General features: G+C 43.4%; 1 protein-coding gene across 2 annotated transcripts in view; it reads left to right on the top strand.

Moving 5' to 3' along the window:
• Positions 1 to 918: 918 nt before the first annotated feature.
• Positions 919 to 12,601, top strand: part of Ranbp17 (RAN binding protein 17) — a 277,019-nt gene continuing 265,336 nt past the window's right edge. For both annotated transcript variants that reach the window (XM_034507004.2, XM_034507005.2), the window contains exons 1-2: positions 919 to 1,081; positions 10,720 to 10,866. In XM_034507004.2, coding sequence (XP_034362895.1) covers positions 1,064 to 1,081; positions 10,720 to 10,866 — 165 coding nt within the window. In that variant the 5' untranslated portion in view covers positions 919 to 1,063. The remainder of the gene's footprint in view (positions 1,082 to 10,719; positions 10,867 to 12,601) is intronic.

The raw sequence follows: 12,601 nt of genomic DNA on the forward strand, positions 1-12,601 counted from the left end.
CAGGCAAGCCAGAATTTTATAATTTAATGCCCCATACACAATGCCAGCTTAACTTAACGTAACTAAATAACTTAACTTCAATAGTTTTATTTATTTATTATTTTTTATTTTTTTTATTTTTTTTTTGGTTTTTTGAGGCAGGGTTTCTCTGTGTAGTCCTGGCTGTCCTGGAACTCACTCTGAGGCCAGGCTGGCCTTGAACTCAGAAATCTGCCTGCCTCTGCCTCCCAAGTGCTGGGATTAAAGGCGTGTGCCACCACCGCCCGGCTAGTTTTATTTTTTTTAAATGAAAGAAACAGTGGAAGTTGGTCATTGGGCAACAGGAGTTAAGGATAGCAGTTGCATATGGGGAAAGGCTGTCAGTGTGTTAGAGGACAAGAACGTCTGTGCAGATGTGGGACTTGGGAGCCATGTGTTTGTTTCAGAGTCCTGCCAGGAATCAAGATGGCTTGTGGCAGATTTAAGGTTTATTATTATGTGTATAAAAACGATGCAGGTGCCTGCTAAAGCAGTTAGATCTCCACAAGCTGTAGCTACATGCAGTTGTGAGCATGTGAGTGCGTGCTCTCCACTGCTGAGATGTCCATTTGCCTGCCTATCATAAATTTAGGAGCCAAAATGGGCAGTAGCACACACCTATGTCTGCACGCAGGCCGCATGCAGATGACGACGGCTACAAGTTCGAGACCAGCCTGCTTCACACATTACAGGCCAGGCAGAAATTCATAGCGAGAATCAGTCTCCAAAACTAAGTCGGTGGCCAAGGCGGGCAGTTGGGTCCTGGTGGTGGGTTAAAAGTTAAAGGTCAGAGGCTCACTCTGAGGAGGCAGCGGTTGCAAAAGGAGCGCATCGGCGGTTGGGCGGAGGAGCCCAAAGGACACGCCCCCTCCGCCCCGCCGGCCCCGCCCAGTCCCGCTGCCGGCTCCGGAGCCGAGCGCGCCGAGCACAGGGAGCGAGCGGCGTGGGGGGGGGGGGGGGATCCCGCCTCGGCCGGGCTCGCGCTGCGCCTTCGCTCCCCCTCCTCTCGGCCCTCGGGCCGCGCGGCCCGCGCCGCTCCGGGAAGATGGCGCTGCACTTTCAGGTCAGTGCGCCGGGCTGCGGGCCTGGAGCGCTGGCGGGCGGTGGGGGCTCCAGGCCGCGACCCCGAGCTCAGCCCCTTGCCCGGGAACGGTGGGGCGGCGGGCGCAGAGGAGCAGGCTACGCTCGGCCGCCGAGTCCGCCCTCGTTGGCGCGGCTGCAGCGGCGTCCCGGCAGGTGGGAGCCCGGGCGGAGGGGCGGCCATCGGGCCCTCTCGCCCAGCCTGCGGTCGTTGCTTGCCCCGGGAGCCTGAGGCCGGGACGGCGGGAGCTAGGCAGCGCGGCTAGAGGACTGTCATTGGCCGGAGGCGGGCGGGCGGGTCGGGGCGCGGCGCGACCGGGAGCGCGCAGCTTCATTGGTGGAGCCTCGGGGCAGGGCGCCGGCTGAGCTGGAGGGATGCGGGTCTGCCTGGTGGCTCCCGCACTCTGCAGGTCTTCGTCCCACAGACGTCTATTGAGCCTCCCCACTATGTGTCTCCTGTGGCGGAACGTTCTCGGGATGCAGGGCGACGTCAGCTACCACCCTTGTCCTTTTAGAGCGCGCGGTAATTGCTGCACACGTGAAGACTGTTATGGTAGAATTAGTCACGGGATATCGCGGGAGCACAGAAAGGGGGCAGTCAATCCGTAGGCGGAGTGGAGCCTCCACTTGTTACTTGATCCCTGCTGATGGTACAGAAACCTTTGAGCAAACTCGCTGCCTTGTATTCTTGAGGGACGTGGGACTCTAGCGGGAATTATAGGAACTGTATGTAGATATCCAGGTAAAGAGGAAAGAGGGACTACAGACCAAAGACGATGTGGGCAAAGCAAAGAACTGTGGAAGACCGTAGCGTACTGTGAAAGTCTGTTCTTGGATCCTAAGATTGATTTGAAAAGGGCAAGTTGTGGATGGCAGAAGACCTTAGAGAAGTAGGCGGGGTCTTGGTGACAGTGTATCTGAATGCCTCATTATTCCCCTTGTAGATGTACGTGGATCTGTTGGTCCCATGGACTTACTGCTCTATTACTTATGAAGTAACTGAGAACCAGGAAATAGAATCACACTTTTATCTTTTTTACTTACCGTTTTGTTTTATTTTTAAGGGTCCCCAGGTTGGAATTAGCTATTTGTTATCGCCTTAGCAAATATATGTCTTGTGCAGAACTTTTGCAGGAAGAATCTCACAGGGATAATTTACTGTCAATTGGAAATAGATAATCAGATGTTCATAGTGCAGGTATAAGTCTTGAGTAAATTAGAAGGCATAGAAGAACGTTGGAACCCTTTTGGACTTGGAAAGATGATGCCTGGTAAATTGCCAAGCCCTGGAAACCTTCTTCATACCCAAGTGCAGTATTAGATGTTGTGCCCAAACTGGTCATATCATTCCCAGAAATATTCACTAAGGTGACACTTTTAGGGCATTGTGTCAGTATCTTCTTCACACCTGGTAATTATGTAGCCCGATGATGTAACCATCCACAGGGCTGTGAGGGTAGACTGCCAGTTCCATGCTTTACCTTTCTGTCCATGCCTTGGCTTCCTGGAAGGCAGAGGAAGATATCATTCCTAGAGATTCAGTCACAATCATCCTAGTTAGGGAGCAGTAAGAAACAGGTCTGGATTATCTTTTTGGACGCTTTGCAGGTGGATGAACAGAATGAGGAAAGATAGAATTGGGAATAGTATTCTAACAATGATATTGGTAAAAAGCTTAGTGTTTTAGGACTTAGCGTGGGACTCTTGGTGTGTTTTGCTTGACGAGTGGTTCTGGAATCAAAGACTGTTAGTGATTCTTCTTAACCCTCCCTTGGGCTGGGTGTTCTAGATGTGACTGAGAAATACATACAATGGTGGATAAAGAGTGATTTGGGAAAGGAAGTCAGTGTAAAGTGTTGGCAGTTACTGGATTACTTTCTCTTTCTGTCTTCACCTTCACAATTTAGATGTTTTCTGTCTGTATTTTCAATAGTGAGTCTGGGGAAGCTTTGATTGCTGTGAGTGTCAGATTCTAAAGCTTGTGCCAACCCCATTGGACTATTGACTTTGCCAAAGATGTGTCTTTTAAGACCCCCACTACTTTCCACTCACTCCTAAGCAGCCTCTGGAGAAATCCAGGGCATTGGAGGCCACACTAGAAGATTTTACTTAATTCCTCCAATGCCTGAGTATCTGGAATCTTTATAGAGAAACAGTAGAACTTTGCACATGGAGTTGGCCAGATTGTGGTGTGAGACACAGTTCATAAAACTCCTTCTGGCACCAACAGCAAATTGAGGGTTTTCCCACAGCCATCTAAAGATCTAACAGTTCATCAGGAGGGCTTGTCCAGTTCATCAAAAGCTATCAAAGTCTGCCAGGCATGGTGGTGTCTGCCTTTAATTCCAGCACTCTGGAGGCTCAGGCAGGTTGATCTCTGTGAATTTAAGTCCAGACTGGTCTACAAAGCAAGTTCCAGAACAGGCAAGATTTCTATAGAGAAACCCTGTCTCAGAAAAACTCAAAAAAAATTTATTGTAGGGAAAGAATACAGATTAAAATTGATTAAAGGGAGGATACACGGAGGATAATCTTACTCTATGAAGGTTCTAAAATGTATTGTCTCTTAGCCACAGGATAAGATACTCTCCTGGCTTCCATATGTGTGTACCGCTGCAAGGTAGGAAGGTTTAACCACTCTAATACCTGTAATATTTATTGAGGCTTCATTACTTAAACATGACTGATAGTTTCTAGTTCCACTCATAATCATGACCCACGAATCATCACCAAAACCCTGAATCTGTGACTATCAGGTATGGTTAGTGCTTATCCTAAAAAAAGAGCTCCTGTCAACTATGACATAGATTATCTACCAGAAATTGAGGGCAAAGGCCAGACCTCCAGACCTCCTTTTGGGCAAAACCACCTTTTTTTTTTTTTTTTTTTTTTTTTTTTTTTTTTTTTTTTTATAGTTATGCAAGAGGAATTGAGGAGAAAGGAAAGCAGAAGATAGCATGGAGCTTGTGACTCTGGTCTTAAGCTCCAACACCACTTCACTGTGTGTCCACTGGAGAGGGACACATGGGGGAGTAGAAATCTGCTGGAGCCATGTGTAATGTGGTTTCTGTCATCCTGGAGCCATGTGTAATGTGGTTTCTGTCATCCTGGAGCCATGTGTAATGTGGTTTCTGTCATCCTGGAGCCATGTGTAATGTGTTTTCTGTCGTCCTGGAGCCATGTGTAATGTGGTTTCTGTCATTCTGGAGCCATGTGTAATGTGTTTTCTGTCATTCTGGAGCCATGTGTAATGTGGTTTCTGCTGTTCTGGTATTATTTTTTGTACCTTTATGGAGGGGCTTTGTAGGCATATATAAGCGGAGGTTAAAAGTAGGCATTGGACATTGTTGGCAGGCTGATGAGGACAGAAGAATAAAGGGCGGAAGGATGGCAGATGGTGAGGGAGCCATGCCTGGTGCATACAGACTTGTCATTGGCTCTGTGATCTTGTACAGCTTACATGCATGTACCGTGTCAACTTTAGGTTTTTTAATCTGAAAAATGAGCACACTACAATTATATAGTATGCAGAAGTCTAGTTTTTAGAGTTGGCTTAAGGAAAGGTGAAAATACTCTTGTAAACTGTGAGGCACTTAAACAACTATTTGGTTGGTGTGGTGGTCTGAATATGTTTGGCCCAGGGAGTGGTACTATTGACCTGCTGACCTTGTTGGAGGAAATGTGTCACTGTAGGGCTAGGCTGCCTGAGGACAGTCCTCTGTCTGCCTGTGGATCAAGATGTAGAACTCTCAGCTTCACTAGTACCATGCCTGCCTGGATGTTGCCATGCTTTTTGCCATGATGATAATGGACTGACTCTCTGAACCTGTAACCCAGACTCAATTAAATGTTGTCCTTATAAGAGATCCCTTGGTCATGGTGTCTGTTCACAGTAGTAAAACCCAAACTAAGACAGTTGGTACAAAAGTAGTTTTGCATTGTAGAAATTTTGTCATTTGACACTTTTTTTTTTTGGTTTTTGGTTTTTCGAGACCGGGCTTCTCTGTGTAGTCCTGACTGTCCTGGAACTCACTCTGTAGACCAGGCTGGCCTTGAACTCAGAAATCCGCCTGTCTCTGCCTCCCAAGTGCTGGGATTAAAGGCGTGCGCCACCACCGCCAGACTCATTTGACACTCTTAACATAGGGCTATGTTGTAAATCATTTTAATATGCATTTCTCACTGTATGCCTTTTGCTAGTGGCATACATACTGTTTATTTTAGATTTATATTATGGAAATGATGACGACAAGAAACTTTGAGTGATTTATAAAAATTGTCTTGTTTTATACTGTGTGCATGTGTGGAGGTTAAACTTACAACTTTACAGAGTAGGTTTTTCTTTTCTCTTTACATGGGTTCCAGCCACCTCCTAAGCCATGATTTTCTTGTTTGAGTATAAAATGGATCAGTAACAGCAGTGTGTAAAATGGATCTCTGCTGTTGTTTGGGAGTATACTAGTTGGGAATGCTGAAAGTTCCTCCAGGGGGAAGTTAGGCATGGTGGCTGCAGCTACAGGGGCTCATTAAAGGCCTCCACGGTTCCTCATGGCAAAGCCCCAATGACACAAGAAAGTCAGTCCATGAGTTTTCAAAACCCATGCCTTATTGGCATGACCATGACGGATGATGGTTCAATCTGGATGTGCACCCTTGTGAAACTCAGGGCAGACCTGAGTTAAATGGGGAGGGAGATGGGGGGAGGGGCTGGGGAAGAATGCTTAATTGGCTCCGCCCTCTGGCCTTCAGGCATCTCATTAGTATGTAAATCTCTCTAGGGCCTGAGGCCTGCAGTCTTGCCCTCTACCTGTGCTCTTTGGGTGGGGCTGCATTGCCCTGAACGTGACTGAACAGTGTAGATCAATGGAGTTCCACGCCACGTGTTGGGAGCCTGGATTCTGGGAGTGTGGCAGAATAGATGCCTGTCCCTTACAGGCAACGGACACCTGTTGGGTCTCCGGGCTTTCCAGCCAGTGCTGCTTCGACCAAAACCAAGACCCCTTTCATGGCCCTACAGTTGTTGGCTCAGGGATTTCTAACGTACAGTGCAGTGGTGTTCAATAAAGTTTTCGAAGGAATTGAGAACCCTAACGTTGAGGAGAATTGTGGCAGGTCATCAGAGGTTAACAGTGACTTGTGGAAAGCAATCACTGAAAGTGATCCTCTTACAACTACAGGAGAAGTAACAGAGAACTCGGTGTGGATCATTCATGGTCATTTGACATTTGAAGAATATTGGAAAAGCAAAACAGCTTGATAAATGGATCCTCATGAGCTGATGGAAATGTTTTTAGTAAACTGTGAATTCGAGTCTCTCTTAACAATAAGTCATTTTATTTTTTTTAATTTCTTTTTAAAAATTTTGGTGAATTCACTTCTTGATCAGATTGTGCCATGTGACAGGAAAATGACAATTGCTGATGACCAGCTTAGTGGTTGGACTAAGGAGAAGTTCTAAAGCACTTCTGAGAGCCAAACTTGCATCATGAGAAGGCCATGGTCATTGTTGGGTAGTCTGCTTCTAGTCTGAAACCTAGTCAAACCACAGTATCTGAGAACTGTGCTCAGCAAATCCATGACATGAACCAAAAGCTACAGCACCCACAACTTTGGCCAGCATTCAGAAAGGACCCACTTGTCCAGGGTAAAACTGGACTGCACGATGCACAATCACAGCCTCAGTAGTTGAATCCATTGAGCTTTTGGGCTTGTGCCTCAGCCACCGTGTTCACCATGTCCATTTGATCTCTTGCTACCATCTACCACTTCTTTAACACCTTGACAATGTTTTAAGCAAAAAAAAACCCAAAAAAACAAAAACAACAACAACAACAAAAAAAACAAACATTTTTATAATGAACAGGATGTAAAAATTGCTTTCTAAGAATTTGTTTGATTCCAAAGCATGGGACTTTACACTAAAGAGTAAATAGTTACTTCTCACTGACAAAAATATGTTGATTTGCAATGATTACTATTTTGATTAATAAAATTGTTACAACTATTTAACATTCACAGTCCAAGTCTGCAACTCCTTTTGTGCCAACATAATACCGGATTCATTGTTGAAGGAAAAGGTAGTTTCAAGAAGGCAGTATTTACTATTGGCAATCAAGAAGCTTGATTCTAGAACGCAGGAAAGATATGGGGAGCTAATTTATCTGTTTTTAAAGATTGTTAAAAAGTTTGGGGATTTTTGGAGTTGGGACCAAAAGCTTTTGCATTGAACTATAATTGGTACATAATACATGTGTCTAAACTTCAATAAGATGAGTTTTGGTATATGTGAAATTGTCACTAAAATATGAAAGTTGTTCACATAAGTTTTCATGTGCTCTGACACCTTTTTCCTGTTCTCCTGGCTGCCCCCTCCTCCCTCCCCTCTCTACTCCTTTGCTTTCTCTTCCACCCATCCAAGGAGCCAGTGACCCATGGCACCAGGCTCAGCTCTATGGTGCTGCCCAGGTGAAGTACAGGGCCCAGTTTCCCAAGTGCTGTAGCTGGTCAGCTCTCCAGAGTGTTGCAGCCAGTGAGGGGCCGGACTAGTTCTGCATAGCCCTTGGACACCAACATGTTCAGCAGCCCAGAGAGGGACTTCCACAAGTCCTTAGTATTAATAATCAACATAAACCCCTGCTGCTGCATGGTCATGGACCCAGACATGGCCCTCAGTGGCAGCATGGGCTGGGACTTCACCACAACCTCAGGTGGTAGGCAGGCTGCTCACAGCAGGCTATTGCTCTTCACCCTCAAGTCTCCTCCAGGTCTGGCTTTCTTCATAGTGCACAAACCATTCTGCTTCTCTTCTCTCCTATCTCTCCATCACTTACTTGCTCACTGTAGTGGCTCCCACTATGGGTGGGCCCTCTGGGTTTCTTCCCTGAGAAGCTCATGCTGCTTGGCCAAGGGTGGGCTGTTTGATTCTTTTTTTTAGATCAAACCAATTTTTTAGAAACAAAATTTGTTGCTCCCTTCATATCTTTTATAAAAAAGTTCAAACTCTCCCTTTTAAATTTTCCACCACTTATCATTTGTTAATAATTTTGAATATTGGGACTGGAAAGATAGCTTAGTGGTTAAGATCACTGGATGTTCTTCCAGAGGACCTGGGATTGATTCTTAGCACCCAAATGATGGCTAACAAGTGTCTGTATCTCCAGTTCCAGGGGATCCAAGCCTTCTTCTGAAGGCAGTACACACATGTGGTGCATAGATGTACATGCAAGTAAATACCCATATACATAAAAATAAATGGTAAAACATTCATGCACATAAAACAAATCTAAAATATTTTAAAAATAATTTGAAACGTCTTTGGAGAAAAGGGGTGATTGGCAATGTTGACTGAACACTAACTATATACCTTTCTGTCTTGAAGTTTATTACATCAATATAGCAAAGCAAATAATATCTAGACATTTTCACAATCTTTCTTGATAGTCTTACTTAGATAATTAGATATCGTTTACTTGACTGATATCATTTCTCTTTTTAAATATTAGTTTTCTAGGTCCTTTGTAACACAGTGCCACAACTGGGGTGACTTAAGACACCCATTGTTCCCAGTTCTGAAAGCCAGAAGACTGAGGCAAAGCAGATGCCTGGCTTCTTTCTGGAGTCCTTTGGCCTAGCTTCTCATAGTTTTTGGCAGCTTTAGCACTTCTTGGTTTTAGATATGACCTTCTCCCCTGTAATCTTTCTGCATCTGAAACCTCCCCAACCCCTTTTTCTTTCCAGAATTTTACTCTGGGTTTTGGAGAGACTGGTGATAATGACCATCACAAGTATGGCCAACTTCCATGTTCCTGAGCGTTGTTACCTTTGCAGGAAGTTTGAGGAGGGGTGCAAGTGGCACTTTAGGGATGGGAACATCTTCAAGAACATTTGGTACTGTGGGCTCTGTATTTTATACTCACATTTGATAGTGCTCCGAGAGTCGCAGGCAGCCATTAACATTTCCCTGTGTCTATTGGTGGATTGATAGAAGGAACATCCTGCTTCATGACCAATCCTTATGTTCCCATGCAGTTTTGGAGAAAGTTCTACTCTACAGAAAAGGGGCCACTGCCTCCCACCTGTTAGAGAAGACTTTTGCTAATTTTGTTAGAAATTTTGTATGTAGCCCATGATGTCTTCCTGCCTCAGCCTCCTGAGTGCTGGATTATAGAAATGTGCCACCATGTCCTTCCTCTCCTATAAGGATGCCAGTAATTGAGTTTAGAGTTGGATTTAGGGCCCACTTCAAATATAGAATGATTTTATCTAAATCCCTACACTAAGGATTTATAAAGACCTGCTTTCAAAACATTATATTCATAGACTGTGGACCTATCTTTTAGGAGATACAGTGTTATTACAGTAGTAAGTGTAAAGTATGCTGTGTGCATGGGACTCTGCTGCCTCATTTAACTCTGACTGCAGCAGTGAAGGGTGGGGGTGGGGGGGCTGGTCGAGGGGGACAGTACTGCCTCCTTCCAGCTGGTGTGATTTCAGTATGTACCAGCAGGCCTGGTGAGGTCCTTTATTCTAATGAATCAATTTGAGACTTTGTCTTTGGGCTCTTTAGCAGAAAATTCCTGAATCTTGGCTACTGGGTTGTGGCACAGATAGGAAAGTGGGGAATGTGCAAGAGCGAAAGTGGAAACAAGGATGGGAACCAGGGCTCCCTTGTCTCAGTGCTGCTTGTGGATTTGAGGGGTGTGAAGCTGTGTGCAGCTAGAAGCTGCAAACAGAAATTCAGGCCAGAACTGAACAAAATTGGCATTTCTTTTGGAATATCCCATTATGTTCATTTGGCTACCTGTTTTTGAAAATCTCTGCCAATATTTTTGTCAAGTATGTAATTCAAGTTCCAAGTGAAATAATTTGTTTTAATAAATGGCTTTAACAAGATTCTCTTAAGCCAAGAAGGTGGCCGAACTCACTTTGTAGTTTGTTGTTTCCATGTGTTCTATTTATAGAACTTATACAATGTGCTTGTAAGATGAAAACATGTACTTTAGAGTGTTGTCAGAAATACTGTGAGATCAAAAGTCACAACATGGTTCACCTGGAGCTATGAGTTCAGAAGGCCCAGATCAGCACACATAATTATCATTAGATCTTTTGTTATAGGTGGTAGGGTTGGGAACAACAAAAGAAGTAAATGGAACTAATGGTACATTGCGTGTGGTCTTTCTCCCCACCCTATCTCTTTGCCCATTATTTCCTAGCTATTTACTGGCCATGTTTGATGTCTTGAAATGGGTACATTCATTTTATCTGAAGCCCCTGTAAATGCTGTTTGTTTGCCCACACTACCTTCTAGTCTATTCTTCATTTGCTTTACCCTTTAGGTTTGAGGCACTCTTTGGTTTTCAACATTTTAGCATACATGCAGCTTCTTTCAGACATAACTTTGTAAAGGAGAGAATCCTCCCCTTTATGCATAGTTACATTGTGTAACTCATTTAATAAGTAAATAATTTGAGAAGTAGGAAATGTGCTTCTTTTGCCACAGTATTTAAGTGAGTCATTACTGCTCAGTAACTATGTATAGAATGGGTATATATAAGCATTGTTTTTTGTATTTAATTACTATTCTTTCATTTAAATTAAATGTCTTTTTTTTTTCCTCTGAAGAGTTTGGCTGAGTTGGAAGCACTGTGTACTCATCTCTACGTAGGGACTGATCTCACTGAAAGAATAGAGGCTGAGAAAGCACTCTTGGAACTGATTGACAGCCCAGAATGTCTCAGCAAGTGTCAACTTTTATTAGAACAAGGAACAGTAAGTATGTGATGAGTGGCTGACCGTGACAGGCCAGTGTTAATGATAATAGTGGTGGTTTAGCTGCTGTACTCAAAGCTTTTGCTACATTTTGTTGTTGCTATTTTCTGTCAAAGGGGTTAAGCAGGGAGAACTGGAAAGCTGAGGAAACAAACAGGAAATAGCCACAAAGTAGACATAGGCATGTGGTGAGATAGGATTTTGGTTCTTGTTGGCCTGGTTTTATGGCACATTTTGTGTTTATTTTAGCAGTGCTGGGGAATGAACCAGGGCCTCTTACATGCTAGGGAAGTTCTCTACTGACAAAGTACACCCCTAGCCCTAACAATTACATTTCAGAAATAAAAGAAAGAGACAATCTAAGTATCAGGATTATTCAGAAGATCGCTACCTACTTTTTCATACCTTCATTCTAGACACTCATAGCTGTCCACACAGCAGCCAGCAACTACTGAAAGAACAGTGCCATACTACTGACTTGTACATGAATTAAAGCAGTTCATTGTGGAGTTAGAGAGGCAAATGTAAGTAAAGAGGTATGAGGTGAGAACACCACAGAGAGAAGACTGTGACAATCACAGGACGGGTGACAACCTTTTCATGAAGAGTCGTATAGTATTTCAGGTTTTGTCAGCCAAAATTGGTCTTTCATAAGTATTTTAGTAGCTATAGAGAAAACAAATATTCATAAAGTTTTGTTGGTAAAATTGAAAATATAATCATTGAAAATATAATCTTTTTTATGTCATACTGGTTGGCTGATAAAAAATAGAATAGCTCTTTTGGGGGTTAATTGAAGTTTAAGATTGATGTTTTCTGTTATTAGACTTGATTGCAGATGTTTATAGTTAATATATTCATGCAGATTTGTAATGAAATTCTTTCTTTAGACAGACTTCACTGTGTAACCTTGGCTGACTTGGAACTCTGTATAGAACAGGCTGGCCTTGAATTTACAATAATCTACCTGCTTTTGCCTTGAAAGTGTTGGTATTAAAGGCATAACTGTTATGTTGGCTAAAACTTTACATCATTGGAAATCTTTTTAGAAACCTAGGTGCAGTCAAATAGTATGCCAGTGCTTTTTAGTGTCTCTTCTGTGTTATATGTGCCTTCACTCAGATGACATTTTTATGCTTTTCTTACTAAATCCTCTTGATATTTGCTGTTTTGCCTATCATTGCAAATTAATAATACTCTTCAATTAAAAATTAGGTAGAGGGTCCTTAGTTGAACAGCAAAATGGATTTTTAGATAGGAAAATTTTCTTTATATTTGGATCCCTGGCTATGTGCTACTGGGAGTGTCATTGGAGGTTAGAACATTTACTGGAAATGGAGATGTCACTACTAGTGTTAGCTTTTCTCAGTGTAGGAACTTGTGAAGTGGTTGGCAGTGTGTGTGACATGCAGTCTAGACTCTGAGAACAAGCCTATTGTATAAGGTAATTTCTACAGCCATTTAGGAGTGAAAAATAGCGGCTTTATTTTATCTATAAAATTGTACTCTCAGTCCTGAGCTTAAAACAAAGAAAGAGGAATACAATTTATCTCTGAGTAGCTACTAATCTGCTTTGTTGGGGCTTGGGGGGCACTCAGGGTATTAAGCATCTCCTTCTGGTCGAAATCTATAGAGTAGAAGATGAGTCACAGAAGTAAATGACCCCCTGGCTCACTGATTTAGGAGAGATTCAGATACTCACTCCAGAATAAATGTTAATAGTAATGTAATAATA

The sequence above is a fragment of the Arvicanthis niloticus genome, chromosome 6 (assembly GCF_011762505.2).
Source record: "Arvicanthis niloticus isolate mArvNil1 chromosome 6, mArvNil1.pat.X, whole genome shotgun sequence".
Classification (NCBI taxonomy): domain Eukaryota; kingdom Metazoa; phylum Chordata; class Mammalia; order Rodentia; family Muridae; genus Arvicanthis; species Arvicanthis niloticus.